This window comes from Mustela lutreola, chromosome 11, assembly GCF_030435805.1.
Source record: "Mustela lutreola isolate mMusLut2 chromosome 11, mMusLut2.pri, whole genome shotgun sequence".
NCBI classification, from domain to species: Eukaryota; Metazoa; Chordata; class Mammalia; order Carnivora; family Mustelidae; genus Mustela; species Mustela lutreola.
Genome location: NC_081300.1, coordinates 93,302,579 through 93,319,293, shown reverse-complemented (window position 1 = coordinate 93,319,293; position 16,715 = coordinate 93,302,579). Strand labels below are relative to the sequence as shown.

Here is a 16,715-nt window from a genome sequence, read left to right as displayed (position 1 = left end):
CTTGAGAGCTGAATCCTATTCATCCTTTTAGGTCTTTCTTCAGCTTACATATACTTGTTTCTAGAAGTTTCCCATGAACTCCAATCCCAATTGATCCCTCCATCATATTTTTTCATAGGTCTTCAACTTTACTTTCTAGAAATTATCACAATTTGTAATTATACATTTATTTGTATGATTATTTAATGCTGGTTTCCCCAACTAGGTCTGCAAGGAGCACGTCTATTTTGTTCACCAGTGTGACCCTTACCCTCAGAAAAGTATACGGTACCTGAAAAATGCACACTAAATAGCGGTTACTATTGTAACACTGATATAATTCTTTTCATATAGAAAGCATTCCTTTTTTAAGATTTTATTTATTTGAGAGAGGAAGAGAGAGACAGTGTGTATGTGCAAGCACAAGCAGGGAGGCCAGGCAGAGGGAGAAGGAAAAGCAGACTCCCCACTGAGTAAGGAATCTGATCTCTATCCCATGCCCTAGATACCACACCTTTGAGCTGAAGGTAGATGCTTAATGGACTGACTGATCCACCAAGGTGCCCCAATATTCAAAGAATTCTTAGAGGAGGATGGGGCATAAAGAAAATCATACTCCTGGTAAATCTTTCCATAACAATTTTTAACAGATGAAAACGGCTTTGTTCTTTAGACAATTTAGATGTTCATCTATCTCAAAAGAACTAGTGTTAAAACCAACAAAAATTTGCAAGGGAAAGACAATTAGCTCTAAAGGATGGAATATCTCTGAAGAACAGTATGAGGCTTAAGAAAGGAATGTAGAAAGAGCCAATGGAATTTTGAGAGATAGCCATAGAGTAATTTCATTCTCATTTATTTACTCACTGAACAAGTATATACTGAGCACCTACCATGTGCCAGACAGGGGGCTATAGTACCTTAATCTAAACAGACAAAAACATAAATCCAGCCCTCCCTGGGAGCAGATAAAAAGAAAAATAAGCAAATTATATGTTAGCAAGCTGAAAAGAGCTATGGAGGGGAAAAAAGAAGGGAGCTACAAAGCAAGGAAGTATCAGGAAGGAACAATTTTTTTTTCAAGTTTCAGATATTTATTAATCAGTGTAAACCCCAATACAATACAGAAACATGATTTCAGCATTTAGAAGGGAACTATTTCCTGGATAAGTGGAAAACTGTGCTGATGGCTTCTGGGACATCTTCATTCTAAGCAGCTTTATAGTGAGACACTTTTTAAAAGATTTTTTATTTACTTATTTGAGAATGAGAGAGAGGGAGAGAAAGAGAACATGAGTGGGAAGAGCAGCAGAGAAGTGGTGGGGAAGTCAGAGAAGCAGACTCCCTGCTCAGCAGGGAGCCTGATGCAGAGCTTGATCCCAGGACTCCCAGATCATGACCTGAGATGAAGGCAGACACTTAAAGACTGAGCCATCTAGGTGCTCAAAACATTTAATTTAGAAGTCTAGATCTTCTTTCTTCAGTTTGCTGTAATTTACATTCACTGAGTACAACTTGTATTGATCACTGAGGACCCAGTCTTTTACAGGGTTCTGAGTTATTCTTCCTATCCCAACTGACATCTGGATTGCACAATGCCAGGGGCAAGATATACAGCACTGCTCCAGTATCTGCTACCTCAATAAATATGAAAAGGGAGACTAAATTTGGATGCTTCTTTGCCTGATTGAGGATCTGGCATAAGTTGGTTGTAGCAGAGCCCTCCAGCCAAGGAGAAGTAAAAATCAAATATGCAAGGCCTGGAACTAAGTCGACCCTACCAGAAGGAGCAGTTTTTTAAAGGACGGTCAGGGCAGATCTTAGGAAGTTGACAAATGAGCAAAGAACTTCAGGAAAGTGAAGAAGCCAGCCATATGAATATTTTAAAGAAAAGTTTTAGAGGGAGAAAGCCAATACAAAGACCCCGAGGCAAGAACATGACTTGTAAATACAAGGAACAGCAAAGAAGTCAATGAGACTGGGGGCACACTGGCTTGATGATTGTCAGAAGAAAAAAATGGAAATTTATTTATTAGTTGCTTTAGCAGATCATGCCATATTTTTCCTCCTCACTCCAGCTCCCACATCGATCGGGGTACGTGCGCACTCCTTTTGATGTGGAGAACAAAAGTAAAAGAAATATAGACACAGTTAAATTTCCTTACAACTTACAGCTCATTGACAATACTTGGGACTGGCAGGGTGACCTTCCTCCAGAAACTCAACTGCCTCAATGCTAATGCTTTGCTGGGGCAAAAAGCAACCTTAGCTTGACATTATCCTGGCTTCTAGGATTCTACAAATCCACTTTAACAGAGGGAAATCTCTTTGGAAACTTCCTTTATCTCTACCCCCTAAGATATAGGTTAGCAATCATCCTCCAAAGATACAGCCCACTGATATACACCTGAAGGGTCTCATGATTAAGGTTTTACTAGACTGCAGTAAATGACCCCTCAAGGTCCTGGAAACCTTGCTTCCAAATTCCTTAGAGACTTACACATATCCCTATTCCCTCCCAACTTGAAAGTATATAATCAGTCACTCCTCACAACCCCAGTGCTGCTATTTCTGCCCACAGATCCCTTCCCTGCACTATAATAAAAACACCTTTTTGCACCATAAAATGTCTCAAGCATTCTTTATTGACCAATGGGCTCAACAATCTTGCATCAACTTAACCTGCCGTGCCTCTTCCTTCCTACCTCTGAGTAAAGCACTGAGACAATTACTGTATCGCACTGAATTGTTTCCATTCATAGCAAAAGTACCAATATTTCCCTTCCCTCTCCAACCAATCCTCTTCCTTCACTAGTTTCTACACCTACTTCAAAACTGTAACTAGAAAGTAATTCCTGATTGATTATGCTAATTAGGTGTACCCAAAGCATTTACAAGTTCATAAGTGATAATTTAAAAACAGTTTAAACATCTTATAAAGGGTTCTAAAAACTTTTTTTTTTTGACAGAGATCACAAGTAGGCAGAGAGGCAGGCAAAGAGAGGGGGAAGCAGGTTCCCTGCTGAGCAGAGAGTCCAATGTGGAGCTTGATCCCAGGACCCTGAGACTGTGACCTAAGCCAAAGGCAGAGGCTTAACCCACTGAACCACCCAGGTGCCCTTGGGTCTAAAAACTCTTAATAGCTCCCCATTGAGTACATGACAGAACAGAAAATTCTTAGTTTCATTTTTTTCAAGACTTTATGTTGCTTGGATTTAAAACTCTAACTAGCATTGTGAGAACTCTTTCCAGCCAGCTTGGTCTCCCTAAACCATCTGCTTATTCCCACTTCTGCTCCCTTTTCATTTTTCTCCACCTAAAATATTCTTTTTTCCAAGGGTTAACTCCATTTCCACTTCTTACATGAAGGTTTCTTTATCCACTTGAGCTCATAATTTTCCCCCCACTGTCTATCATAAAATGTAGCTCATTTTATTTAATAGCTTATTAAAGCAAACTCAAATTTTTCCAAACCCCCCAAAACAAACACACACATTGACTCTTTCTTTCAAAATTTCTATATAAGGGCGCCTGGGTGGCTCAGTGGGTTAAGCCTCTGCCTTCCCCTAGGGTCATGATTTCAGGGTCCTGGGATCGAGGCCCGCCCACATCGGGCTCTCTGCTCAGTGGGGAGCCTGCTTCCCCCTCTCTGGCTGCCCCTCTGCCTACTTGTGATCTCTCTCTATATAAAATAAATAAATAAAATCTTTAAAAAATTTTTCTATATAAACTGGTTGCCCATAACTGGATCCTATGATCTTTGATGACTATTTTATACACGCATTTATTAACATATACAGTGGTTAATATGACGCTCAGACCCTCATAATGTCATTTGTTCATAAATTTTTGTGAATTGTAACCTACAAAATTTCTCAGTTGGACCCTTCCCTCTCATTGTGGGCTACTGCAGGACCTTAACCTCTCTTACCTAAACTACTACAATTGATCCTTAACTAGTCTCCCCGCCTTCTCCCTTCTTCGATTCACTCCCTTCACTCCTAAGTGAAAGCAAATCCAACTCACTGTCCTGGTTAACACCTGTGGTGGCTCCAAACCCTTCAGCTTGATGAGACCCTTTGCAGTGTACCCCGGTTTACTTTTGACAGATTCACCATGTTTTTCCCCTTTTTAGAAATATCCTTTGGTGTTTGGCTTGTAAATGCCTCCTTCTCCTTCACGATCCAGTTTAAAAGTCATTTCCTTTCACTTTCCCTGACAGCCCTGAGCAGGGATAACTGAATTTCCACTGATGTTCTCACAACACTGTAAGGGTCTTATCACCTCCTCCCGAACACAGGTCCTTCCACCCAGAGCTCTGTCTCCTCCACCTCTATTCCGTATTCCCGGAGGCAAAATCAGGATCTGGTGTGAACCACGCCCTGAACAAATATCTAGGGAATAGAATTATTAGAACTTTTTGTTCAGTTTTTGGTTTTAAGACCTTCAGGAGGGCGTAGCTAGGCGGATACTCCGCTTTCAGTAATACCGGCTCGACAGAAGCCCGGCGTCTCGCCACTGAGGCACTCACCACAGAGCCACTGGACAGGGTTCGGGGTGGCCCTGACGGCCATGCTGACTAACAGCTGCCTCTGCGTGACCTGCTCCGGTCCTGAGGGAGCTGGGGGAGTATGACTGACCTCGCGAGGACGATAGCACAGACTGACTGACAGACTAACCTAAAGCAGTAGCGGGTCTCAATGGACTGCCAGACGGGCCAAAAGCAGGAAGAAATGGTGGCCAGCCTCGTCATCTTCGAAGAAGAGTAGAAAGAGCAACCTAATTGCTGCAAGACGCCAAGCACGCGCTTCGAGCCTCTCCTCGCGCAGGGGAAGGCGGGAAAAGGGCAGGAGGACTGGGAGCCTCGCCGAGTGCGCGTGCGCAGCAGCCTCTTTCCGCCACCCGCCACCCGCGGCCCCGCCCCCACACCCTAGGCCTGCGCGAGCTTCGCCGAGCGCGCGCGAGCGCGGGGCAACCCCATTTCCCCGCCCCTCACGTGGCCCCTCCCTCCCGTCCTAGGTCTGCGCGAGCCTCCCAGGCTGTACACGTGCGCGCAGCCGAGCCGGCCTTACAAGTCACGTGACCCACGACTCGGCGTTTTCTCCACTACAGCCTTCCTAGCTCCTACTGCCAGATTCTGGCGTTATGGCTGCCGGCATTCCCCGCGCCGCTTCTCTCTCCCCACTGTTTCCCCTTCTGTTCCTCCTGCTCCTTTCCGCTCCGCATGGCGGCAGCGGCCTGCACACCAAGGGCGCCCTTCCCCTGGATACAGTCACTTTCTACAAGGTAACGGGGGTGGGGGAATCGCGCAGGTGCTGCCTGAGCGCCCGGGGGAGCGCACACCTGTGGGGAAGGAGGCAGGGCTGGCAGAAGGTGGTCTGTAGCGACGATCCCAGGGCTTCCCATCATCCTAAAGGGCCGGTGGACTCTGGGCCGGGACCATCCTGCGACCATAGGGCACACACAAGCCAGGGCCCCCGCGCACGCTTGCCTTTGCAGTATTTGTACTTCCTCTTTGGTAAAAGAGCTGCAGAAAGGCAATCCAGGGAACTTGCTGCCCCTTCCCCGCACCCAATGGGGAGAAGGCGGTGTCGGGCAAGATCCAATCCTCGAGTCCCAAGTGGGAGGCCTGGAGGGCGGTGCGAGGCGGACACCAAGTGCTCCTGGCTGTGGTGGGGCGGGGGTAGTGAGGGAGGTGGTTGGAAAGCCCTCTCGTTAACTCGCGTTTCTGCGCCCCTCCTCCCTTGGAGGGAGCACGGAGTGCACCCTGCTTTGCAATACGCAAACAATGTCCAGAGATCCTGTCTCTTGCTGAAAAGTGCAAGCGTTAAGAATAAGGGAACTCTATAGGGAATATCTTGGGCCTGGGAACAAAATGAATAAAATCGGGTCAAGACGTGGAAGGATTCCTCTGGGTCAGTGGACGTTGGAAATGTTGAAGGCTGAATGCAGTCCCAGCTCCCACCTCTGGCACCTGTCTTCACCCACTGGCAGCTTTCAGCTTCGCCTACGAGATGGACAAACTAAGCATTGAGAGAGAACCCATTCGTTTTATTTTCGTAATTTGTACCCATTGCTGGGAAGTGAAACCAAAAAGTGGAATTCTAAATCTGTCTCAAGCGGTTGAACTCTTTCTGTTCTCAAAAGGTTTCCTTGTCCTGGATTTGGCATCTGTGGTTTATTCAAATATTTGAAACTGTAGGTATGGCTGGTTGGTTGTCAGGCACACCCCACAGCACCCTATGCTTTTGGGGTCTTTATTGGAAAAATGACACCCCAGCCCCAAAAAGGGGGAATGGGGTAACATCACAGACCAAGCGTGACTTAGAGGGAAACTGTGCACTGTTGAGGCCTCTCTGTTTTTATTGGTATCACCCTGGTCTCGTCTGTCATTACAGTAATTTTGCAGGTCTTATTGTTCAGCCTTTCCTGACCATTCCCCCTTTTGATCCCTCAGCTCCAGCCACACATGCTTTCTGTCCTTTGAATACTCCTAGCTCATCTCACTGACATGGGCCCTTTGCACTGGCAGTTCCTTCTGACTAGAACATTCTTTGCCCAGTCTTTGAAAGGCTGGTTGCTTCTTCTCATTCAGGCTTAGGCTAAATATTACTTACCTTCTCAGAGCCCTTCTTTGACTTCCTTTTCCCCCTTGTCTGTTTTATCTTCTCCCACACTAGAATATGAAGAACTAACTGCCTTGTCTATTTTGTTCACTGATCATCTGCACGACCTAGCTGGCTACCTGTTACATAGAAGATACTCAATAATAATTTATTGAATGAATGAACAGATATCTTCTCCAGTCTAGATCCTCTTCCATCACCACTGAACAGAACGAGAGCTACCTGGTAATGCATCCAGGGGCCTTGTTCTGTGCTTTTGTCTTTCTGCAATTTCCAGTGTCTTCTTTTGTTTCTTACCCTTCACCATCACTAGAAATAAGAGACCCTGCCTGCTTTTTTTTTACTGCTGTGTTCACATAGAGTGGTGTCTAGCTCATGATAGGTACCTTTTTATTCAATGATGAATGAATGATGAAATCATCTTCATCTTGAGAAAGCAAGTTACCTAAGTATAGGATATGGTGGAGTCGATTCCTTAAGGATAAAGAAAGGAAACAGATTTCTAAAGCAAATGAAGAGGTACAGGCTAATTAATGAAAAGAAAAAAATCCAGTGTGCAGATGTGTGCCATTCAAAACCATTCTGCTGATGGCCTAAAATGGCAGAATAAAAGATGGAGGCCTCTCAGCTCTGTTTCAGGGTTAGACCACCATATAATTATTAATTATTCCATAATACAAATGTAGGTTCTTTGAAGATAGGGTTCCTGTGTTATACTTTTAAAATATTTTCCCCCAGACATATGTAGAATCTGCTGCCATAGCCTACCCTAGTTGTGTTCGTCTATCAAGTATTTTCAGAGCATCTGCTACATGCCAGGCACTCTTGGGCAATAGGGATAGAGCAGACAACAAGTCAGACCAGGTCCTTGTACTCATAGTGTATGTTCTAGTGGAGAGAACAGACAACAAATACGCAGATAAAAATTTTAGTGAATGATTATTGCTGTGAAGAAAGCACAGCAGGGTAATGTGATAGAAGAGGGCGAAATAAAGGAATGCTAGGATGGTATGAGTGGAGGATGCCTCTCCATTGTGGGTGGAGGGACATTCGAACTGAGCTTTGAATGATAGACATCCATGGAAGGAGCTGGGGAAAGTGTATTCCAGCCAACAGAGACAGCAAATGAAAAGGCCCTAAGTGGAAATGAGTTTGTGGAACTGAAATAAGGACAGTCAGGCCAGAGGGATGTGATCTGGTTTACATTTTAAGACTTAACCTGTGGGGTACCTGGGTGGCTCAGTCAGTTAAGCATCTGCCTTTGGCTCAGATCACAGTCCTGAGGTCCTGGGATCCAGCCCCACATTGGGCTCTCTGCTCAGTGGGGAGCCTGCTTCTCCCTCGCTGCCCCCCCCCGCCACTTATGCTCTCCCTCTCTCTTTCTCAAATAAATAAAACCTTTATTTTAGAGATACAATAGATAAAAAGCACAAATGGGGGAGCAGGAGAGGGAAAAGAAGGCTCCCTGCTGAGTAGGTTCCTGATATGGGGCTCAGTCCCACCTCAGATCATGACCTGAACTGAAGGCAGATGCTTAACTAACTGAGCCAACCAGATGCCCCAATAAATAAAATCTTAAAAAAAAGAAAAAGAAAAAGAAAAAAAAAGTCTTACCTGTTTTTAGGCCCCCAGAGCTCAGATTTTGGGGGTCAGTGATCACTTAAAAGATTGCCTGCCCTGGGGCACCTGAGTGGCTCAGTGGATGGCTCTGTCTTCGGCTCAGGTCATGATCCCAGGGTCCTGAGATCCTGCAGATTTCGGGCTCTCTGCTCAGCAGGGAGCCTGCTTCCCCCTCTCTCTCTGCCTGCCTCTCTGCCTACCTGTGATCTCTGTCAAATAAATAAATAAAATCTTTTTTTAAAAATTGACTCTCCTGATAGCTTCTCCTCCTTTCCTTGTGTCCCTAGGCAGTGTTAAATATTTTTTAAAAGCTAAAACCAAATAGACATCAACGCACAGTGAGCAACAAAGACTAACAAAAACTGGAATGATGTCAGCTTGACTTAATTATGATAATGATTGCCTATGATGAAAAATGGGCAAGAAGTGATCACTTTGATTAGAAAAGCAAAAAGTTGGGGTGCCTGGGTGGCTCAGGGTGTTAAAGCCTCTGCCTTCGGCTCAGGTCATGTTCCCAGGGACCTGGGATCAAGCCCCACATCGGGTTCTCTGCTCAGCAGGGAGCCTGCTTCCCTTCCTCTCTCTCTGCCTACTGCTCTGCCTACTTGTGATCTCTGTCTGTCAAATAAATAAATAAAATCTTAAAAGAAAAGAAAAGAAAAAAGTTATAGGAGGAGAGGGCAGTTGTTAGACTAAAGCTGTGCATTGGGAGAAACCATCAAAACAAAGATCTTGGGGATTCCTCTAAAACTTAATCATAGAATTACTATACAACCCAGCATTTCCACTCCCTAAGTATATACCCAAAAGAAATGAAAACAGGCGTGCAAACATTTGTAGGCAATTGTTTGTAACGGTGCTATTTACAAATAGCCAAAAGGTGGGATCATCCCAAATGTCCCATCACCTGATGAATAAATAAATAAAATGTGGCATATCCATACAGTGGAATATTATTTGCCTACAAAAAGGAATGAAATACTGAGACATGCTACAGCATGGGTGAATCTTGAAAGTGTGATCCTGAGTGAAAGAAGCCAGGTACCAAAGGCTGCATATTGTAGGATTCCATCAGAGTAGACATCATAGAGACAGCAAGCAGATAAGTGGTTGCCCGGGGCGGGGGAAGGAAGGAAGAATGGGAAGTTGACTGCTTAAAATGTGTATGGATATGTGATTCCTTTTCAGGGTATGAAAATGTTCTGGAATCAGTATTAATGATCATTGCACAGTATTATTAATGGACTAAATTTCACTGTATTGTACACTTTAAAATGGTAAATGATGTGTGATGAGAATTTTACCACAATTGAAAGGTCTTGACTCTGACAGTTTAGGACCTGGAGACCTAGACAAAGGGAGCGGTGGTCAGGGAGGGGACATTGTCCCAAGTCTGCCTCTTAGCAACTTTCTGTGAACCCTGAAACTGCAGAGTTGAACCTCTCGGCTCCCTAGCCAAAACACCTCCATGGGTGCCAACCGCTTTACAGATGGTTGGTTGGTTGGTTTTTGTCAGATTACTGGTTCATTGTTTACTGAGAAAGGCCCTCTGGGATGATAGGCATGCCATGGGGCCAATGTAGTGTTTTCTAAGGGTTCCCTTAATCTTACTGAAAAGGCCACTGGAAGAGAAGGCCTTAATACCTCTGCAGCTTTGTTTATTCTAAGCAGGGTTGTAAATGTCTTTGATTACTGTGAACCAGTACCAAACGGGGTACCCAACACCAGTAAAATGTTAAATGATTCAGTGGGCCAGTGAATGAATGAATGAATATTAGTGTGTGAGCACTTACCTCCCTTGCAGGCATAGTTTCCATTCTGTTTCTTAAACAGGGGTCCCTTGTGAAAGGGAATTAGCCCCAAAGGTCCCTGGAATCCTGGACTTGCTCAGCTCTCTATGCCCTCAGGTCATTCCCAAAAGCAAGTTCGTCTTGGTGAAGTTCGACACCCAGTACCCCTACGGTGAGAAACAGGATGAGTTCAAGCGTCTGGCTGAAAACTCGGCCTCCAGCGATGATCTTTTGGTGGCAGAGGTGGGGATCTCAGGTATGGACAAGTCCAAACCCGACTGTGGAGGGCAGAAGGGGAGGAAGCTAGGAATCATTTCCCTCCTCGTAGGTGGGATACCCAACACCGTTTTGTCTAAGCCACACAGGAGTGTAAGTGAAGTCATGGCCTCCAGGAACTGGTGACAGGCTTAGCTTGAGCAGATCTGATACCACAGAACCTCAGTTCATCCTTGCAGGTGCCCAAGGGAAAGGGATCCCCCATCCTTCACCCTCACCCTACACTGATATGAAACTTACTGTGAGAATCTGGTGCTCTCCTTGCAGGGGACTGTGGTCAGAGGAGGAGGTATTACGGTTCCTAGGGTCCCCATAGTCACTTCTCCACCTTCTTTTCAGATGTTTTTTACGAAAATGATTGGATTCTTTAACTCAAATCCATCAGCGCTATCACTAAATCAAGGATCATTCTCAACCACAATGACCAATCTAACAATAACAGTTGCCAACATGTGGTGGTTGACAGTGCACTTTACATCTTCCCTTGAACGCTGCCTAAAACGTGAGGCACACGTTCTCCGTGTTTATACTTGAGGAAAACTGAAGCTCAAGGAACTAAGTGGCCCACCCAGAACGCCACCTCAGTATTTATTCTCAAGTCCAGTGGGTTCTTCCCTCTCTCCGCTTCCTTCCAGCAGGGATGCCCCGGTTCCCTAGCTAGCTTGAGAGTCTGATCCTGGGCAGAGATAGTTCCCACACTTTTCCAGGGCAGGCAGTCAGTTCTGACTCAGCCGCAAATCCACTCCCTTGGGAATTTTTAGAAAAAGAAGAATAGCAGCTGACATTATCAAACATGTACAGTGTGCCAGGCCACTGTGCCAAGTGTTATCCATGTGTCTTATCCTTGTGACAACTCTAGGAAGAAAGTATTATGACCCCTGTGCTTCATGCTGAGAGTACCTTGCTCAAGACCATACAGTCTGAAGTGGCAGAATGAGGATTGGAACCCACACTTCTATGCTACTATCCTGTAATGGGCGGCCTTGGCTCTTTTTGGCCAGATATAAGAAACCTGCTGTCACAGCTTTAGTCCTTGGAACTGCTACTGCTTGTTAGGAAGGACATAGCAAATGCCACATATTGCTCTGAACTCTCCAGGTCAAGTGCACTTATCTCCTCACGGGGTCCTCCTAAACACCTCACATGTGGTAGAGACGCTGCCTGTTACCTACCACACGTTGCCCTTGCTCACTAAGCTCCAGCCAGAACGGCTCTTGCAAGCCTTCAGTCCCCCCAGCTTATTCCTGCCTCGGAGCTTTGGCTCTTTCAGTCCTTCCTACCAGAGACAGTCTTCCCAGATTATCACGTGTCTGGCCCCTTGAAACTTCTAGTCCTTGAGCTCATGTCATCTCCGCAGAAAGGCCTTCCAGGACCGCCCAGAGTAAGCCTTCTTACCTACTGTCATATCACTCCATTTTATTTTTATCTTTTTGCTACTAACCAGGTATGTTTGTTTACCATCTCTCTTCTTATCCTTAAAAGAATATAAGCTCCTTGAGGTCAGAGAAGTTGTAAACTCTTAATCATAACTAGATCTGTGGCACCCAGAACAGAACCTGGCATGTAGTAGACTAGAATAAACATTCAGAAGTGTTCCCATTTTTCAGATGAGGAAAGTGAAGTTCAGAGAGGATAAATGACCTAACGCTGCATGTCTGGGAAGCAGCAGAAGAGGGATGTCTACACAACCAGAATCCTTGCTGTCAGCTCAGATAGGCCTCACAGCCATCTCCTGCCCTCCCTCCTCGTGGTCTTGCTCCTGATACCTGATTTCTGTTCACAGATTACGGTGATAAGCTGAATATGGAACTGAGTGAGAAATACAAGCTGGACAAAGATAACTACCCGGTCTTCTACCTCTTTCGGGATGGGGACTTTGAGAACCCAGTCCTGTATAGTGGGGCTGTTAAGGTTGGAGCCATCCAGCGCTGGCTGAAGGGGCAAGGAGTCTACCTAGGTATGCCTGGTTGCCTGCCTACTTATGACGCCCTTGCTGGGGAGTTCATCAGGGCCTCAGGTGTGGAGGCCCGCCGGGCCCTCTTGAAGCAGGGGCAGGACAACCTTGCAAATGTGAAGGAGACTGAGAAGAAGTGGGCTGAGCAGTACCTGAAGATCATGGGGAAGGTCTTAGACCAAGGTGAGGACTTCCCAGCGTCAGAAATGACCCGGATCACCAAGCTGATTGAGAAGAACAAGATGAGTGATGGGAAGAAGGAAGAGCTCCAGAAGAGCTTAAACATCTTGACTGCTTTCCAGAAGAAGGGGGCCGAAAAGGAGGAGCTGTAAAAAGGCACTCCGGGTTTTCCAGGGGTTGGTGGGGGTGGGGAGGGGAGAGTTCCCTGCTGGCTGAGAGACCTGGGATGTAAGAGTGGTGGTTAAAGTGGCACTAAGCCAAAGATTTGAGCATGCCCGGACGCTGAAGCTGATAACGACTGTGCTTGGGACATCCCTATAGCCAGTCTTTGTAGAACCAGAGCACTTACCAGATGGCTTGTGAAATTCCCCCTTAGGAGGAGTTGGTGCTATAAAGAGAAGTGTACTGCCCAGGTCCTTGACAGGTGTTATTCTGACCCAATTAAAGTTTCTGTGTTTTGGTTAAAAGGACCTGAAGCCATTCAGTTTTCTTTCACAAATTATACTTTGGCCTGTGACCTGCTTTCGCCTTCGAATTTATTTTTTAATCTGAGCTGGTATGGACTCCACTCTACCAGGGTAATTGATTATCCTGTAACACTGTAGAAACCGGTCCCAGCTCAAGGTCTGCCTTCATTACTTTCCACCGGTGTTCAAACTCCAACGGACTGATTGTGGGTGGCAAAATGTATTGTCCTTTTTCTGGTCCTTAAAAGTAGAATGGCAGCCTTTTTTTTTTTTTTTTTTTTTTTAAAGATTTGATTTATTTATTTGACAGCACAAATGGGGAGCAACAGGCAGAGAGGGAGAAGCAGGCTACCCACTGAGCAGGGAGCCCAAAGTGGAGCTCAATCCCAGGACCCCAGGATCACAACCTGAGCCAAGGCAGACACCTACGTGATTGAACCACCCAGGCACCTGTGGAATGGCAACATTAAGGGAGCTCAATGTAATCATTTTCCATACTCCATAAAAAAACATAGAGTAGGGGTACCTGGGTGGCTCAGTTGGTTAAGTGGCTGCCTTCGGCTCAGGTTACGATTCCAGGGTCCTGGGATGGAGCCCCTCATTGGGCTCCCTGCTCAGCAGAGAGCCTGCTTCTCTCCCTCCCTCTGCCTGCTGCTCTGCTTACTTGTGCTATCTCTCTGTCAAATAAATAAAATCTTTAAAAAAAAGAAAAATACATAGAGCAAATTCTTAGTTTTATTGATAAAATCAGATGTTTTGTTTTTTTTAAGTTGGATTTTAGGTAGCTAAATGATACAATTTGGTCTGATTTGAAAGGTTTTTTAAAAAGGGATTGTTTTCCATCTAAGCTACTTTTTCACTGTCAGTAACTACCAATATTAAAGAAGCAGAGTGGGAGACCATTGTACTAACTTGAATCTGTTTTCAGGAGTGATGGGCAACTACCTGTAATGATAAGGTTCTTGATAACTTTCACTTTTCGTATTTAACAACCAAAGTGCAGCTTCTGAAATAATTATTACAGTCACAAAAAGAAACTTTAGTTGAACAGAGTTAGCAAGTCAAACCTTAACTTGTGTTCCTCCATTTCAGCCGGATTGGTAAATTCACTGAAAACAAAAACAATTGTGGTAGCTTGGGCTCACAGTTCAACTAAGTAAAAGGTTCAGGGGTACCTGGGTAGGTCAGTGGGTTGAGCGCCTGACTCTGGATTTCAGCTCAGGTCATGATCTCAGGGTCATGGGATGGAGCCCCGTGTTGGGTTCCATGCTCAGGGTGGAGTCTACTTTGAGATTCTCTCTCTCTCTCTGCCTCTCCCCCCATCAATGGATAAATAAAATCTTTAAAAAAAAAAAAAAGATGTTCAGACCTAAACTCCTGCCGGTGACCAGCATAATTACTCTCAACATTTAAGAAAAGGATGTAACTGTATATATTTATTTCCCCTACGCATTATGAAAATTTTGGAAGATCTTTCTGGATGCTTCTCACTGATACACTTGCTTTAGCTGTTCTAGTTTTTTCTCATCTGTATAAAAGATGAGAAAGAACTAAGCATTCACTGTCGTAATGGGAAATACAGTAAGACAAATGGCAAGTAGGGAAAGAACTCTTCAAACCACATGCATCTACAGTCCCTGAATGTGATCCTGTCAGCTGGAAAGAAATGGTGGGAGCACATCAATGGGTACTTAATTGGATGAGTCCAGGCTGAGTATTATTTATAAGCCTAGGGTCTTGAAGAGCCATTGGGCAGGGCTAGAGTATCCTATCAGAGGCTCTCTAAAGCAAATATTTTTCATTAAAGATGGGCCCTCTAAACTGTAGAGTCTGAAGTGATTTGCATAAGCCACATAAAATTAAATCTTTCCTGACACTTAGGTCAAATAGATTCCTTCCCTCTTCTTCCTCTAATTAAATAATATTGTGGCTCAGGTGCTGCTAACCAGACTATGAGGAAGGCTATGGACTGGCTTCCCAGAATCAAATACAATTTCTAGTGAATCTGTAGATAACCTGAAGCAAATAAGACCCTGGATCCAAGATGAAGAACCAACCTCATTCTGAGGAACTTATAAGTTACCTAAAATAATCCTTGGCAATTGGTGCCACCAAAAAAAGTTGCATCAGAATTAATTCAGGAAAGATTGATTGTCAATAAGGCAGAGTCTGGAAATATGAATATAGCCATCAAGACTACTAAGAATATGAGATGGTGTGTTGGGGGTGGTCTAGATTTCAACTTGCTTCATCAATGCTTTAGAGTTTGAATCTTCCCTAATCCCTTCCCTTGCTAGGTAGTCTTAGGTGATAGCCTTACCTTCAGTAACTCCTTTTCTCATATATGAAATAGTACCTTGTCAGGGACCCACTTTTACTGGGATACGTGGAAGCTGGAGGTTGCAAGAGAGTGCTGTGCTTCCATGTATAAACTGGTATATAGGTACCCCATAAGTAATTTTTATAAGCATTTGGCTCATGGTTGCTTACCTTCTACTTGTTAATATGAAATACATATCTGCATCAAGGCAGTGACAGCATCCAAAAATGGAACAGAGTATAAACCTGAAGATTTTGAGGAAGATTAAAAATGACATTTGAGCTGCTGACTCTTGGTTTTGGCGCAGGTTGTGATCTCGGGGTCGAGATCCAGCCCCGCATCAGGCTCACGCTCGGAAGGAAGCCAACTTGGGATTCTCTCTCCCTCCCTGTTTCTCCCCTGTGCACATGCACACATGCACACACTGTAATAAATCTTTAAAAAAAAAAAAAAAAGGTGGTGAGGTATATTGAGGTATATCCAAGTACTCATCTTTTGTTAATGGAAAAAGAATGATGGGATGGAGTCCCAGGCAGAAACCGACTTCTCAGGGCCCACACAAAGGCATTTAATACTTTAGGACAGAAAGGAAACTAGGAGCTCCTTCCTTCCACGGTACTGTCAGTGTGTGAGCTCAGCCTGTGGGCCTGAGTACTCGGGTTAATCATATCATCAGTCTGCCTTAAATCCTCCAGCAACTTCCCACTACATTTAGAAAGCTCCTCCTTCCCCGTCTATAAAGTCCTGATTGTGCGCGCTCTGTCTCTCTCTCTCTCTCTCTCTCTCTCTGTCTCTCTCTCTCTCTCACACACACACACACACACACACACACACACGCAACCATTTACTTCCCCCTTTCCACTCCTTTAAGCCCAGACACTTGAGCCCTTTTTTGTCAGTCACTGGAACATGCCCAGTAGTTCCTAACATGAGGCCTCTGCACTTGGGTTCCTTTCTCGGTTGCTGACAATCAGGTCAGATGACACTGCTTGTGGACCCCGGTTATCGTGCACCCTAAAACGGACTTACAAACTAATGTTTATTGTTGTTCTCTCTTCCCCCACCTGGGCCACTAACTAGGATGTGTGCTCTTATTTACCGCAGAGTCTAAAGTGTAAAGAAGCATCCGATGCATGTATGTTGAATTCATGAATGCTAGCATGTGAGGCACTATTTTTTTTTTTTGAGGTACTACTTTTAGAAAGACTAGTCCCTGGGGCTAATAATACATTATATGTTTATTAAAAAATAAAAATTTTTTAAAAAGGGAAAAAAAAAGACTAGTGGCCTTGGGATAAAACTTTTAAATTCATAAATACTACCATTTTGCCAAGGAATGTAACACTCAAAAATTAAGATGAATTACCTCACTTAAAAGGTGTGGCTTCTATGAATCCAAACAGAAATGACCCAGGCAGAAATCCCAACTTAAAATGGAAGAGTTTATGTAAATCAACCCATCTAGGGGCACCTGGTTGGCTCAGATTAAGCCTCTGCCTTCAG

General features: G+C 44.7%; 2 protein-coding genes and 1 pseudogene across 6 annotated transcripts in view; 1 reads left to right on the top strand and 2 right to left on the bottom strand.

Annotated features, from left to right (window-relative positions):
• The window catches only part of TMEM116 (transmembrane protein 116), a 75,597-nt gene extending 70,057 nt beyond the window's left edge, over positions 1-5,540 (bottom strand). For 3 of the 5 annotated variants that reach the window (XM_059140239.1, XM_059140242.1, XM_059140243.1), the window contains exon 1: positions 5,323-5,540. In XM_059140239.1, the coding sequence (XP_058996222.1) occupies positions 5,323-5,433 (111 nt within the window). In that variant the 5' untranslated portion in view covers positions 5,434-5,540. Of the gene's footprint in view, positions 1-4,658; positions 4,821-5,322 lie in introns of those variants that run through there. The other 2 variants (XM_059140245.1, XM_059140244.1) reach the window with 2 other exon arrangements.
• LOC131811748 (cytochrome c oxidase subunit NDUFA4-like) lies at positions 1,377-4,732 on the bottom strand (annotated as a pseudogene).
• Positions 4,947-12,895, top strand: ERP29 (endoplasmic reticulum protein 29). The gene is made up of 3 exons (XM_059140247.1): positions 4,947-5,265; positions 10,133-10,271; positions 12,075-12,895. The coding sequence occupies exons 1-3, from the start codon at positions 5,125-5,127 to the stop codon at positions 12,575-12,577; spliced, it is 783 nt and encodes a 260-aa protein (XP_058996230.1). The 5' UTR covers positions 4,947-5,124; the 3' UTR covers positions 12,578-12,895.
• Positions 12,896-16,715: the final 3,820 nt, after the last annotated feature.

Bases quoted from the DNA above. Each gene is read 5' to 3' on its own strand.
- ERP29 (XM_059140247.1), top strand. From the start codon at position 5,125: ATGGCTGCCGGCATTCCCCGCGCCGCTTCTCTCTCCCCACTGTTTCCC. The intron at 5,266-10,132 runs GTAACGGGGGTG...CTATGCCCTCAG, and splicing joins ATACAGTCACTTTCTACAAG to GTCATTCCCAAAAGCAAGTT. The intron at 10,272-12,074 runs GTATGGACAAGT...TTCTGTTCACAG, and splicing joins GGCAGAGGTGGGGATCTCAG to ATTACGGTGATAAGCTGAAT.